The following is a 12,758-nucleotide window of genomic DNA, read 5'->3' as shown; positions in this document are numbered from 1 at the left end:
TATGAGAATATTAGAATTAAAAAGGTGAACGAGTGGCAAACAAAGCAAGTCAACCACAAGGAGGCAGATGAGAGCAATTTGAACTGTTGATGAATTTATGAGAGTCAAATGTCACAAATTATTACAAGTGTCCTTTTCTTTTAAGCAGACCTTACTGAAAATATAGGTCCGCATCCATTACAATTAACTAGCTTTTAACCATTTCCTTTAAAGTAACGTCTTCAAAATTAGAACAGTATTACTACTGCAAAGATTACTGTTTCATGAATTTATTGAAAAAAAAATTAGGCGCAAATCTTGGCCGTTAAGCGAACAAAAGGAGAATTTTTATATTAAGGAAAAATAAGATGATGGAAGAGCAAGGAATTGAAGAATTAAATCATCACCATCACCCGAAGTATAATAATAATATGAATGATATTAATAGGAAGAGTATGAATGCACTATATTATAGTAATCATGATCAGGAAGGTTCTGTTGGTAAATTGGATAAGAGAAAGTCGATATTGAAGGCCTTTTATAATCACGAGATGTTCAATAGAGGATCATCGTCCTATTCATCGATGAGTGGAGGAGGTATTACTGAATTGTTACTGTTGTCAACTAGAATGAAGAGGGAGGTTGTTAATTTTGTGGTTTACAAGATGGATAGTAAGAATTTGGAATTCAAATGTGTTGATGGTGTTTTGATGGCAGAGTACGAGCAACACTTTTTACAAACTTTGAGAGAAGCCTCACATACGGTACAGAGCCACTTGAGGAAGGTTCATATTCCACTATTGTTTTTATCTATTTATGTTTTGATTTCAGTGTTGAGTGCAATAGGATTGATGGGAGTGCTGCTCTTTTCCTTTTATGAAGTTTTAAAGAAGGTGGATAAGATGTTTGACATGGACATAGTTTTTACTGGAATTGGAGTCATTTCTGGATTTACAGTTGGGTTTTTAATTATTAGTGTTGTAATCTTGTTTTATTATTTGAGAAGGAGAATGGAGGAAAGTTATTCTATCCATGAGGAATGTAGGAAAAATCTGACCAATTTAATTGAGAATGAAGTCATGAATGTTTACAGAGATTTGGAAATTGATGTTACTTTGGATTATTCCAACTCGTCTCGATTTGATTTCTTCAAGAGATTGACAAATTACAGATATTTCAATCAGGTTCCTCGAATCACCTTCTCAAAAGCTAGCTTCTCCAACATTGAACGAGAGCTCTTCTAAATAAGCAAGCTTCACGAATACAATATAAATAATATTAATTTATTTCAAAAGAACTTGTTTACCAAATCTAGTGAACAAGTCAAGGAGAACTAATCTGATTTCTCTGTGTTGCGTCAGCAATAATTTAGTGAAAAGAGGGTAGAATTTAGGTAAGTATTTGAGGAATTGTTCTTCAGGGAATGAAAGGTAAACTTCGAGGAGAGAAACAACTGTTGGAACCAATGATGACATTAATCTATTACCACACAAGACAGTATCTTGTTGAATATCTAAATCAGCATTACTACCAGAATATTGTAAAATACCAATATGTTGTAAATATCTGATGAAAGTTCTTTCGGTAATCTCAATAATTCTATTTTCTCCAACTTCTTGACGTTTAGAGAGTTCTTCGGTTGTTTTTGGTGATGAGCACAACTTGGAACAGATATTAACATAAACAGTACAGGAGAACATTTCAATTTCAATCTCGTAATCATTTTCAGCATTACCCTTTTGCTTGGAGTTGAATTCCAATGAGGTGTTATGACAATTCAACAATGAATCAAGCATACTTTCAATGTGAACAAGTTTCATGTTATCGAATTGAGTAGTGAGAATATCGTTAGTTGTTTCAATAATCTTCAAACGGATTCTGCTATCGATTGGTGACTTAAGTTTAAGGTTGATGGTGAGAATACTTTCCAAACTTCTGCAAACAGCATCCCATTGTTGGTCATTGAATAATTTACCACATAATTGAACAAAAATCTTGAATGACTCGTTACCAATTTCAGCAAGCTTTTCATTCTTAATCTTCTTTTCAACAACCAAAGGAGAGTCAGTATTTTGATTGACTTGATCCTCTTCAACTCTAAAGAAACAATGAGAACTAATCAAGGTGAGAATATTGTCGAATAATTGTGGAATGGATGTAAAGTATTGAGCAAATAATGTGACCATCAAGCTCAAGGATTTTCTACAAGTAGTATTGATCCAGCTTTCATCAGTGATATTGGCTTGCTTGATTTCGTCAAATATTGGGAAAAGAACTCCAGTGAAAACGAAATTCCAAAGCTTTGGAGAGAATCTGTCACCAATCTTTCTGTTAATGAGAACTTCTTCAAAGAGAGTCTTCAAAGCATTAGCTCTAACTTCTTCTCTTCTATCGTCACTAACCAATCGCGAGAGACCAGTCAAGATAGGGAACCACAACTTGAAGTGAACTTCTTCATCAGTGTAAATGTCAACATTCTTGATAGCATCAACTCTATTATTAACAATATGAAGAGCACAGAGCTTTAAAAGTGCAATAGAACTTTTGGAAATATTGGTATTAGCCAAGTTACGAGCAAAAGCAGTCAAACACAAGATACAATCAACAAAGGATTCGTTTTGTTGAATTTGATGGAAATAATCAACATCACCACCATCCTTCATCATTGCAGTGACATATCTAAAACCCTCGTCAGTGACTGGTGATCCACACAAAGCTGCTTGAGCAAAGATTTGGAGAATTGTCTTCCAACCAGACTTGATATTGTTATATCTACCCAAAATCATTTGACCAACACATTCAACAGTGAGTAATCTAATTTCAGTCTTGTTGCTTTGTTGAATAATTTGGAAGAATGGCTTGAGGAAGTCACGTTGGAAGTGATAGTTAGCCAATTCGTCTTGTTCCAAGAATTTCATTGAAAGTTGTCTCAAAGAGTCAATAGCATTCATTGCAATAGTCAAATCATCATGTGTACCAACAGTGATGAAATGTTTACCCATGTGAACCCACAACTTGGACCAAACAATTTTGATTCTGTTAATATTATAGTGAGCAACTTCAATAAGCTTTTGCAAACTGAAAGTTCTTGGTACTGGATTAATATTAATGTTACCAGTACATGTCATTCTATTAGCTTTTGGATTAATTTCATCATTAGAAACGCCACACAAGCCCTTAACAAAGCTTTCAATAGCATCATCACTCAATTCACCAGACTTGACAAAGATCTTATCAATAACAAGATGGTCAATATTATTATTCAAGATGGTATTAGAATTGATTTGTTCTGGGGTCAATTCAATAGTTAATCTAGCAGCACTCTTGGATTTGTTACGATTTTGTGGGACATCAGATTGCAATCTTTCTAATTGAGAAAGACATTCCAAAATATTGGCCCAACTGTCCTTAAGATAATTACCTTCTAATTCGGCAATCTTGAGAAGTATCTTGATAGCCTTGATGTGTCTATCTTGCATAATATATCTGTTCTTGAGAGTATCTGGATTTTGGTGGATATGATTTGGATCATTTTGAGCTTCATATTCCTTTTCAGAAATGGTCAATTTGGTAAAGTGACACAATGTTTGAACAAAAGCCAATCTTTCAGTTGGCATATCAAAACGGCTAGTAATGTGAATAGCATATTCCAAACCTCTGAGACAATTGTCATGGACCTTAGTATCAGCAAACTTGTCCTTTTCCAAAGTAGCCTTGAGACCTTCCTTGAAAAATTCCCAGGTTGTTTCCATCATACTTCTTACGTGAGTAATGTGATTAGCACTGAAGAATTGATCATCAGAATCACTCTGTGATTGACTTGATTTCAACAAGTTTCTTGTTTCCTTTTCGAGCTTTTCGCTTTCCAAAGTGAACAACATACGCTTCTTTCTTGGATTTTGTTGAGCTGTAAGTTGAGTTTTATCTTGGGATTGTTGCACAATTTGTTCCATTTCATCTCCCTTCAATTTAATTTCATTATTCTTAATACTTCCATAGATAGACTCTTGGTACTTGTGGTCAATATCACCACCATCATTGATACCCTTATTGTTAGCAATGAAAGCTTCAAGAGACATTCTTTCACGGAAGTTGAAAGCAGGGTTGTGCAATTCGGTATTCAACATAATTACAGAGTAAGCAAAAACGTAACAAGCATCAGCATTGGCAAAAACATGTGACTTTCCGTTATCCTTAAAGTACTTTTCAGCAAACTTTTGGACAACTCTGTCAATTTGTTGGCCTTCACCTGGAAGTCTGAATGTATTCAAATAATTTCTGAATGCCTTATCGAATGGAAGACCAGCAAATGATTGTAATTCAGTAAAGGCATGGAGAATATCACTATTAACTTGTTCACCCATAAATTCACCCATCAACTTCTTTGAAAAATCTTCAGTATTATATAAAAGCTTAGCAACAGAGGTAGCATATTCAGTCTTGTCGACTTTTTCAGGATCTGGAAGTTTTCCAATTTCAACAAGGTACTTGATACCTTTCTTTGGGTTTCTATTGAAAAGTTTGATACCTTCTTTCAGACCAATCTTCATGTTTCTTTGCTTTTCAAAGTATTCACCTTCAGTCATTTCTTCGGATTGATTATTAAGTTCCTCTGATGATTCACCTTGCTTTTCATTCATCCACTTTACAAGTGATTCCAAAACAGACACCAAAGCATTCAAAGATGCTGTCTTTAATTTAAGTTCTTGTGTAGGTGTCATCCATTCTCCTTCAGCTTGTAAGTTTTGTACAACGTTTGACAATTCACTAGCAATTTGTTCGTAAATATTCAAAGAGTCCAAAGCACAATCATAGTTAACGAAAATATCCAATAATGTTTGTGAATCTTGAGCAATAAAACTCAAAACCTGAATTACCAACATCTTGTGGTGATATGTACTATTTTCACTGTGTAAGATACGCAAAAAGTTTGTCAGGAACAAACGAATTTCTCCTTTCAGATTAACTTTGAAATATTTAACAAGGGATTTAAAAATGGACAATGAAAGAGAAAAGATTGGTGGAACTGGACTTGTACAATTTCTCAAAAGTGATAAACACAAAAATTGCTTGATATCCGAAATGAAAGTCTCAGATGTTCTAAACACTGGTCCACTGTTTTCCAAAACGTTGTGAATTAATTCAAGAGAAAGTAAACGACTTTTAAGTTCCAAGGAGTCTGGGGTTGGACTAGGTTTTTAAATTGTTAATTTAAATTAATAAATTGTAATAACAAAAACATACTTCTTAGGGAGTTGCTTCATGGCTAATCTACATAATGCTCTAAATATAAAGAAAGCATCTTTTTGGTATTGGTTGTCAAAAATTGGAGCGTTTGGTTCGTGATCAGCATCTGAAACCGATCTCTTACGTGTATTTGTTTTATCCGATGACTCTCCATTATTTTCACTTTCAATAACATCCATAGGTTCGTCATCCTCCTCATTCTCAAGATCATATTGTTGTTGTTCCAAAATTTGTTGGGCAACGTCATCTATTATTCCATCAACAAATTCATTAATATAATCCTCTGTTGGTTTTTCCTCCTGAAGTTGTGCAAGAGCACTCTCATCTTGAACATTTTCTTGATTAGCTTCTTGTTGTTTAGCTTTTGGTGGTTTTGATTCCATTCTTTGGAAAATAATATTCAACATTTGGTTGAGAGTTGCTTGTGCTGTCTTTCTATTAATTTCATTCTTTGAAACTAGATGAATATTGAAACAAGTCTTTACGGTTAATCTCAAGCTCCTTCCATGGATATCACATGATGTAACTGCTGTAAGAAGGGCCTTGATGATCTGTAATTGAACATTGTCGTCTTGTGTTGGATCAAAACAATTAGAAATTGTAGCAACAACAACATCAATTAAAAGATCAGTTTTCCCTTCATATGGTATTTTACTATCAATATATCCATAAGCCATCAATTTATGAAGACAATCCAATGCCGGTTCTACTATTGTTGGTTTTTTGGTTGCACAAGCTAATTCCAAAGGTTTAAAGTATCTATTTGGATTTTCAGAAATATCCCTAAGAACGTCGGCTTCGTTCTTTTCCAACTTTTTAATAACATCTATATATTATTCCATTGTTATTTGTGAATGAAGGTTAATTTAATTAATGACAATAATGATTATTGATTAACTAAAAAGTCTCCCTAACAAAACATACCCATAACTTCTTGGCAAGCATTCTTCAAATCGGTTTGTTTCTTCACTAAATTCTTCAAAATCTTTTCCATTGACAACATGTAAAATACATGCATGGCTTGAGTGGTTCCAGTGGCCGACGATGGAGCCTTTCTCGTCTGGAACATGGCATTGAAGACATTCATTTTTTTAATATTATTTAATAAAGGTAGCCGTTCCTTATTGATGGTGATGATCTGTTGATGACTGAAAAATTTAAAAAAAAATAAAAAACAATTTTTTTGTATTATCCAAATGTGCATGCTTGATTTTAGGTCGTATGGATCATCAGCATCAGCTATTTAGTATCGAAGGGATAACAATAAATATCAAGATAGAATTGTTTACCTAAAGAATGTCATTGCCTTCCGTGTTGATATTCATCAGAATTTGATGGACAAAAATCTTTCCTATCATACACAGTAAAAAAATGAGTACACCAACAAGAACACCCTCCCGATCTGTGATGAAAAACAACAATAATGAGGAGGAGGTTGTTACCTCTACTCCATTGGCTGACTTGACCGAGGACAAGGAAAGAGAGAGATCACGATTGTTGTTGGCACAATTTTATGGTGCCATGGCTGATGAGGAAGACCAAGGAGATGAAGGAACACCTTCAAGACCTGTTGTAAATAATAGTCAAGTTTTTGATACGACAGATATTGGTAGGTTTTGATTTTGTGAATTCGTGTTAAATTATAATTTTATTGTTGATTTGGATTAATATGAAATTTATATAATGTACTTTTTCACAACAATAATATGAATTATAATATATTATTATAATAACAATACTTCATCATCATCATTATCATCATGAAATTAATAATAGATGGAAGTCACTTTAATGCAGATGACTTTTTAAAAAAGACTCTGATGAACAAATCAGTGGAGGATTTATTGCAACAAGAATCGGCACTGAGAAAAGAAACTAAGAATTTGGATACATCACTTCAAATGCTTGTCTATCAAAATTACAACAAGTTTATCACAGCAACAGATACTATCAAGAAGATGAAACATCACGTGGAAGGAATGGAAGATGAAATGAAATCACTTTTACAAAATATGGATAAAATTACTACTTGTTCGGAAACTATTAACTCCAATCTTCAAAACAAGAGAGACAAGATTGAGAGACTTTCCAGTGTCAACAGAACTTTAAAGAAAATGCAATTCTTGTTGGAATTACCAACAAGATTGAATGACTGTATAGAAATGAAAAAGTATAATATTGCTGTCAAGTATTACAATATTGCTAGTAGAATATTTAAAAAGAATGCTAATTTATCTGGATTTAAAAACATTGAAAAGGAATCTACTGATGTTATCAACAAGATGAAGACCAATATTGAAAAGGATTTGTTAAATATTGCCGATGATGATGATCCAAAGGTTCAAGATTATGTCGGCATTTTGATAGATTTGGAGGTTCCAGTTGAACAAGTGAGAGATTCCTATCTGAAGGTCAGATCAGAATTTTTAAAGGCAGATATGGAAAGGGTAATTAAACAAACAGAATCAGCAAACACCAGTGAAAGAGTGAAATCACTGAATGCATCATTTTTGAAAAGAGTACAATCATGTTATTATACCTACCAAATGACCTTCCTTACCAATGATCCAAAAATTAGAAAACAAATCACCAACGAACAACTTACCAAAGATTTCAGTGAATGGACCAAACAATTATTCATTGGATATTTTGAACACATTAGAAGTTTACTTCACAATTCAAAGAGTTCCAACGAGGACTTGAAGTTAGCTCTCAGATTATTCTGTAATGAATCCGTTTCACATATTGTAGAAATTCCAAACAACAAGCTTCAAGAAAAGGTTTACAATTTAGTTGGTGACACTGTGAGAACATTCTTAATGAATCAAATGGAATTGGTCAAGATTAACACTGAGACCAATATTCAAAAGCTAGCCGAAACACCTGATAATACCAAAGCTAATCAATTATATTCCATAGTTGATGGAGCTATTCAAAATTTGAAAAATGATTTGGAATCAGGATTGGATAATTATAGAGTTTTTATCAATGAAGAGGATACTCAAACTCCACTAGGATCCATTATGGCATCAAGAGAAAGCTTTTACAAGAATTGGATTAGATCCATGTGTGTCGAGTTTATTGATTCTCTCTTGTTATTCTGTAAGGATTATGGTACTCCTCATAGCAAGGTTTCTATTTTAACACCAGAAGAATACAAATTCCGTAAGGTGACATGTGTCGGAGCTCTCTTATTGACCAAACTTTGTACAAAACTTCCATTGAGAGATTTCAAGCACATGCTTCGTGAAAAGTTTTCATCATCCGAATCAGTGAGAAAGACATCCTCAAGAAGTCGTATGACAGAACTTGAAGATGAAGATACCTTCTTCAATATTGAAAATATGGAAATTCGTATCAAGGAATGTACTTCCCACTTAATTGTATATTATATTGAAATTCAAGCCAGATCGGTTTCCAAATTAATCAGAACTAGCATGGAATCACATAATTGGCTCGATACCGATGTTCCTCGTGACGTGAGAAGCTTTATCAGAGTTACAGTTACAGATCTTTTCAATATAAGGTCTCACTTGATTGAATTATTCCCACCTAGTCAAATTCATGACACTGAAACAGAAAAGAGTGACTCTGGTAGAAGTGGCAGAAGTGGAAGAAGTGGTGGTGAGTCAAGTCTTTCATATGGTGGTTTGGATTCATCTTCTTCACTCAAATATAGTCAAAATTCTGATGCTGTGAAGGATGTAATGAGAATTTTCAACAAGAAACTTTCAAGTTTCTCCATCAAGACACCAAGATATTTCCAACGAGCAGGTGATTCCAGTTTCAGTGGTAATGAAATTGTTACTGAAGTTCTCAAGATTGTTTTAAAGACCATGGAAGAATGTGTTAGAGGTCTCACTTTTGGTAAGAATGGTTTCCAACAATTGCAAGTTGAAATTGCTTTTATGCAACAAAAACTTGCCACTCTGATTGAAGATAAGACCTATCTTCCATCATTGGTTCAAGAAGTGATGGCCAGTTGTGCAGAGAGATGTTTTTCAGCAACCCCACTCGAGAATACTATTGTTCAATCCATTATTGGCAAGTATCTTACTGAGGAATCTGAAAACATGTTAAAATAAACTATTTATTATAAATTATTGGTAAAATTTTTGTTGATTTGTTTATAAATACACGGAACTCATTTACTGCCCTGATAATTGTTCGACTTACCTTAATAATTAGAAAAGTCTCGCAACAATATTCTCCTTAAATGCTGAGAGATTAAGGCATCTAATATTAAAACAAAATCAAAAAAACACACACAAACAAACAAACAAAACATACAAAATGTCACATTGTTAATCTGTTGATATCAAAGGAGTAGCAGCTTCTCATGCATCCATGGATCACTTGGCTCCAAGACCAGGTGATGCTGGGTGAAAACAGAGGCTTCAATGGTGTGATGAGAAGACTTACCGTTTCATAAACAAGCTCCGAAACTAGTGTCACTTCCTTGAACAAGGTAGACAAACTGTTCTCTCATGGAAACCACACAGAGAATTGTGGGACGAAGGCATGTCCAAAACAAGAAATGGATGGGAAACTGCCAAGAAGAGAAGTACTGAAAGTACAGCATTCAAATTATCTGAAAAGTTATTGACAAATCCATTCGAAAAGTGTTGGAATTCATTCTGTAAGGATGGTGTTGACAATTTGTTGAGAAATGACTCAAGTTCATGACATTCTCCTCAATTATTTACATAACCAAATTTTGCCTTTTGTTGAAGCTCATGGTGATTATGAATATTATGTTATGAAAACTGTTGTTTAATTAGTAATAGAGTAAATAAACGAAAGTAAACTATTCTACACAGATTATTCTGAAAATTATGGAATTTAATATTATAGAATAAGGAAGAGAGCCCAATCAACTCTTGGTTGAATCGTCTTTCCATCTTTCAAAATATCAGAAACCATATGTCCAGCAAACATTTCAGTATTATACAATATCCCATTATCGTCTATTTGAATTGGTACATTGACATAACCTCTTGGTATTTCATCGCTGTCAATAATTAGCCATTCACTTGTGATTTCCTTTGACTTGTTGAACAGTTTAACTGAAGTTTCGTCTCCTTTCCAATGACCCTTTTCTGAAAATACACAGAAAGCAGTAATCCAACCACTTATATACGATGGTCCAGATCCTCCACCTTCCCAATGAGCTATTCTATTCCACCATTCAATATCAGGATTTCCTTTTGCAGAGTCAACAAATTTATCCAAAATTGGTAAAAGTATTTTTACCCATTTTCTCATATATCCTTCCTTGGTATCAAATTCTAATAATCTTTCGGCTCTTTCTCTAATTTCAATCCAATCTTCAACATTTCCTAATAAGGTAACATTAGGTAAATTACAAGATAAACTAATCTGATAATCAAAATAATTTTTCATCGATGCCATCAATACTATCGAACCAACCATTCTATCAGTTTTGGTGGTTGTTGAAAAATTTGGAATAATCCAATTTCGGATACTTGGATCTTTGATATTCATCTCAATTTGTTCAGTCATCTTATTCGAAAGAGTGACATAATCAGCAGAATACAATGTTCCACCTCCATAAACAGTTAATTGTTTTTTACCTTTGAAATCTACAAATTTCTCTCGTAATTCTTCTGACTTTCCATTTACGTAATTCGAAAATTGAGTAGAAATTGCAAGCCATACATCATCTGGCTTGATTATTAAATTGTGATGATTCGAATAGGATGTTACACCACTCATTACAAATGAATTTGATCCTAGTTGAATGATGGATCGATTATTATTGAATGAGGATTCGAAACTTGATTGGATAGGTTTAGTTTCGTATTTAATTTGTGAATTGGAGCCTTCTCCTTTCAATATTAGATCATCATCCTCATCAGCATACAAATAATTAGGAGAGAATGGAAGAATCTGTTCAAAACTAAATGGTTTCTCTGGAATTTTCACATCATTTGCAGAAACAGACGAAACTTGAAAGGTAATTTCTGCCACTGCAAATTGTGCCAAGAAAATAAACAGAACAGCAAATATGCAAAGTTCTACTAATGGTACGAGTGGAGATCTTTTCATTTTTTAATTTCTGATGAAAAACTGTTGGAAACATCCAAATTGGGAAAATGCATTTCTTTGGTCAGAGAATGTTCATGTTCAACACGTGTTTTCTCAGAACGTGTCAATATTTGGTTTGTGAAAGATGTTTCAAAAAGTTGAAAAACTCTAAACAGTGTTTAAAGTTGTGTGTAAATAAGACGATTGAATATCCACAACAAAATTGTTTTATTAATAAGATTTTACAAATCCAAATGACCTACCCTTACTCCTCATTATACGGCCAATCAAACAACAGATATTCGTTAAGATCAACACAACCAAGTTACAATAATTTAAAAATATTCATAGTCAGAATCATCATCACCATCTTCATCACAGAATATAATAAAATTTTCTTTCTTTTCCATTGCGTGATACTTTTCAATATCTCCTGGTATGTTGGTATAAAATACATTCGGTACGCCTTTTGCTAAATTTCTTTTCCAGTCATCAAAAGAAACCTGCTCTTCAGTCTTTCTTTTATTATTGGTTGGAGCTTCTTCCTCTTGTTGCTTTAACATTTCAACAGATTTGGTTGAGGTTATATTTTTTTTTAATGTTTTTACCTTACTTGTGCGAACTTTACACAATACCTTCATACTTTCCAATACTAATAATATTCTGGTGTATTTCCAGTTTTGCCTACTCAACCAGTTCCTTCTTCTTCTTCTTCTTCTTCACCATAAGCCCAACTCGTCACTTCAAAGTTTACTATGTCTTGTGGTTGGTGGATTTAATGTATCATCATTTTCACAATTATTTAATAAATCTAAACAATGGGATAGCAAGTGAGGCCAACATTCATTCTTTCCCTCCTTTTCCCTAAAAAAGTTAAAATGTCCAATATTTTTAGCAACTTGGCCACGAATACAGTAAAATATCTTTTGTTTTCCTCCAAATGTTCCCAATTTTCTATCATTTCCATCAAATTTCAAATCCATTATTTGCAGAGCTTTTGACTTGTCATTGAAATATTCCATTTTCAAATCAGAAACAAAACTTGGTTCAGTAAATGTTCTGGTCAGCCACATGGTTGCATCATATGGTGCAAACTTATCATTATCTACATTATATACAACCACTGGTTTGTCTTGTAAAATCCAAGATACATGTTTCGAATTAACCTTTGCATCTCCAATATTAAAATATTCGAATAAATACTTGTTGTGGCATCGACCAGCTCCATACCAATCTGAAATTATTCGATTATCCACACCAAATAATGGAACCTCCCTTGGATACAGCATGGTCATGCTCGGCAGAAAAACATACCAATAAAAGTACAACTCTGCCCTCTGACGAATTAATGGCCAATGTTTAAGGGCACCACTTTGTGTCGCTACTAGGAGAGTTCCTCTCAGTTTTTTCAAGTATTCTGGTGGGAAATAGGCCAGTATTTGAGCACCAATTGAGTGTCCAATATAAATAAAGTCCTGGAATGG

At 33.6% G+C, this 12,758-nt stretch overlaps 3 protein-coding genes across 3 annotated transcripts; 1 reads left to right on the top strand and 2 right to left on the bottom strand.

Annotated features, from left to right (window-relative positions):
* Positions 1-1,241: 1,241 nt before the first annotated feature.
* On the bottom strand, positions 1,242-6,313 carry NAEGRDRAFT_79700 (uncharacterized protein; the record flags this gene model as incomplete). Its single annotated transcript, XM_002677299.1, has 3 exons — positions 1,242-5,169; positions 5,224-6,052; positions 6,151-6,313. The coding sequence occupies 3 exons, from the start codon at positions 6,311-6,313 to the stop codon at positions 1,263-1,265; spliced, it is 4,899 nt and encodes a 1,632-aa protein (XP_002677345.1). The 3' UTR covers positions 1,242-1,262.
* Positions 6,314-6,986: 673 nt separating this feature from the next.
* NAEGRDRAFT_67465 (uncharacterized protein) lies at positions 6,987-9,311 on the top strand (the record flags this gene model as incomplete). Its single annotated transcript, XM_002677394.1, has 1 exon — positions 6,987-9,311. One exon carries the CDS (start codon positions 6,987-6,989, stop codon positions 9,309-9,311), a length of 2,325 nt encoding a protein of 774 aa, XP_002677440.1.
* Positions 9,312-10,083: 772 nt separating this feature from the next.
* On the bottom strand, positions 10,084-10,983 carry NAEGRDRAFT_2570 (uncharacterized protein; the record flags this gene model as incomplete). The annotated part of the gene is made up of 1 exon (XM_002677298.1): positions 10,084-10,983. A coding segment is annotated over one exon (900 nt), but the record flags the coding sequence as incomplete, so codon positions are not given.
* Between the last annotated feature and the right edge of the window lie 1,775 nt (positions 10,984-12,758).

Source organism: Naegleria gruberi (genome assembly GCF_000004985.1).
Source record: "Naegleria gruberi genomic scaffold NAEGRscaffold_23, whole genome shotgun sequence".
In the NCBI taxonomy this organism is placed as follows: Eukaryota; Heterolobosea; class Eutetramitea; order Acrasida; family Naegleriidae; genus Naegleria; species Naegleria gruberi.
The sequence above is the reverse complement of the archived record's forward strand: the minus strand, read 5'-3'. Positions and strand labels throughout refer to the sequence as shown.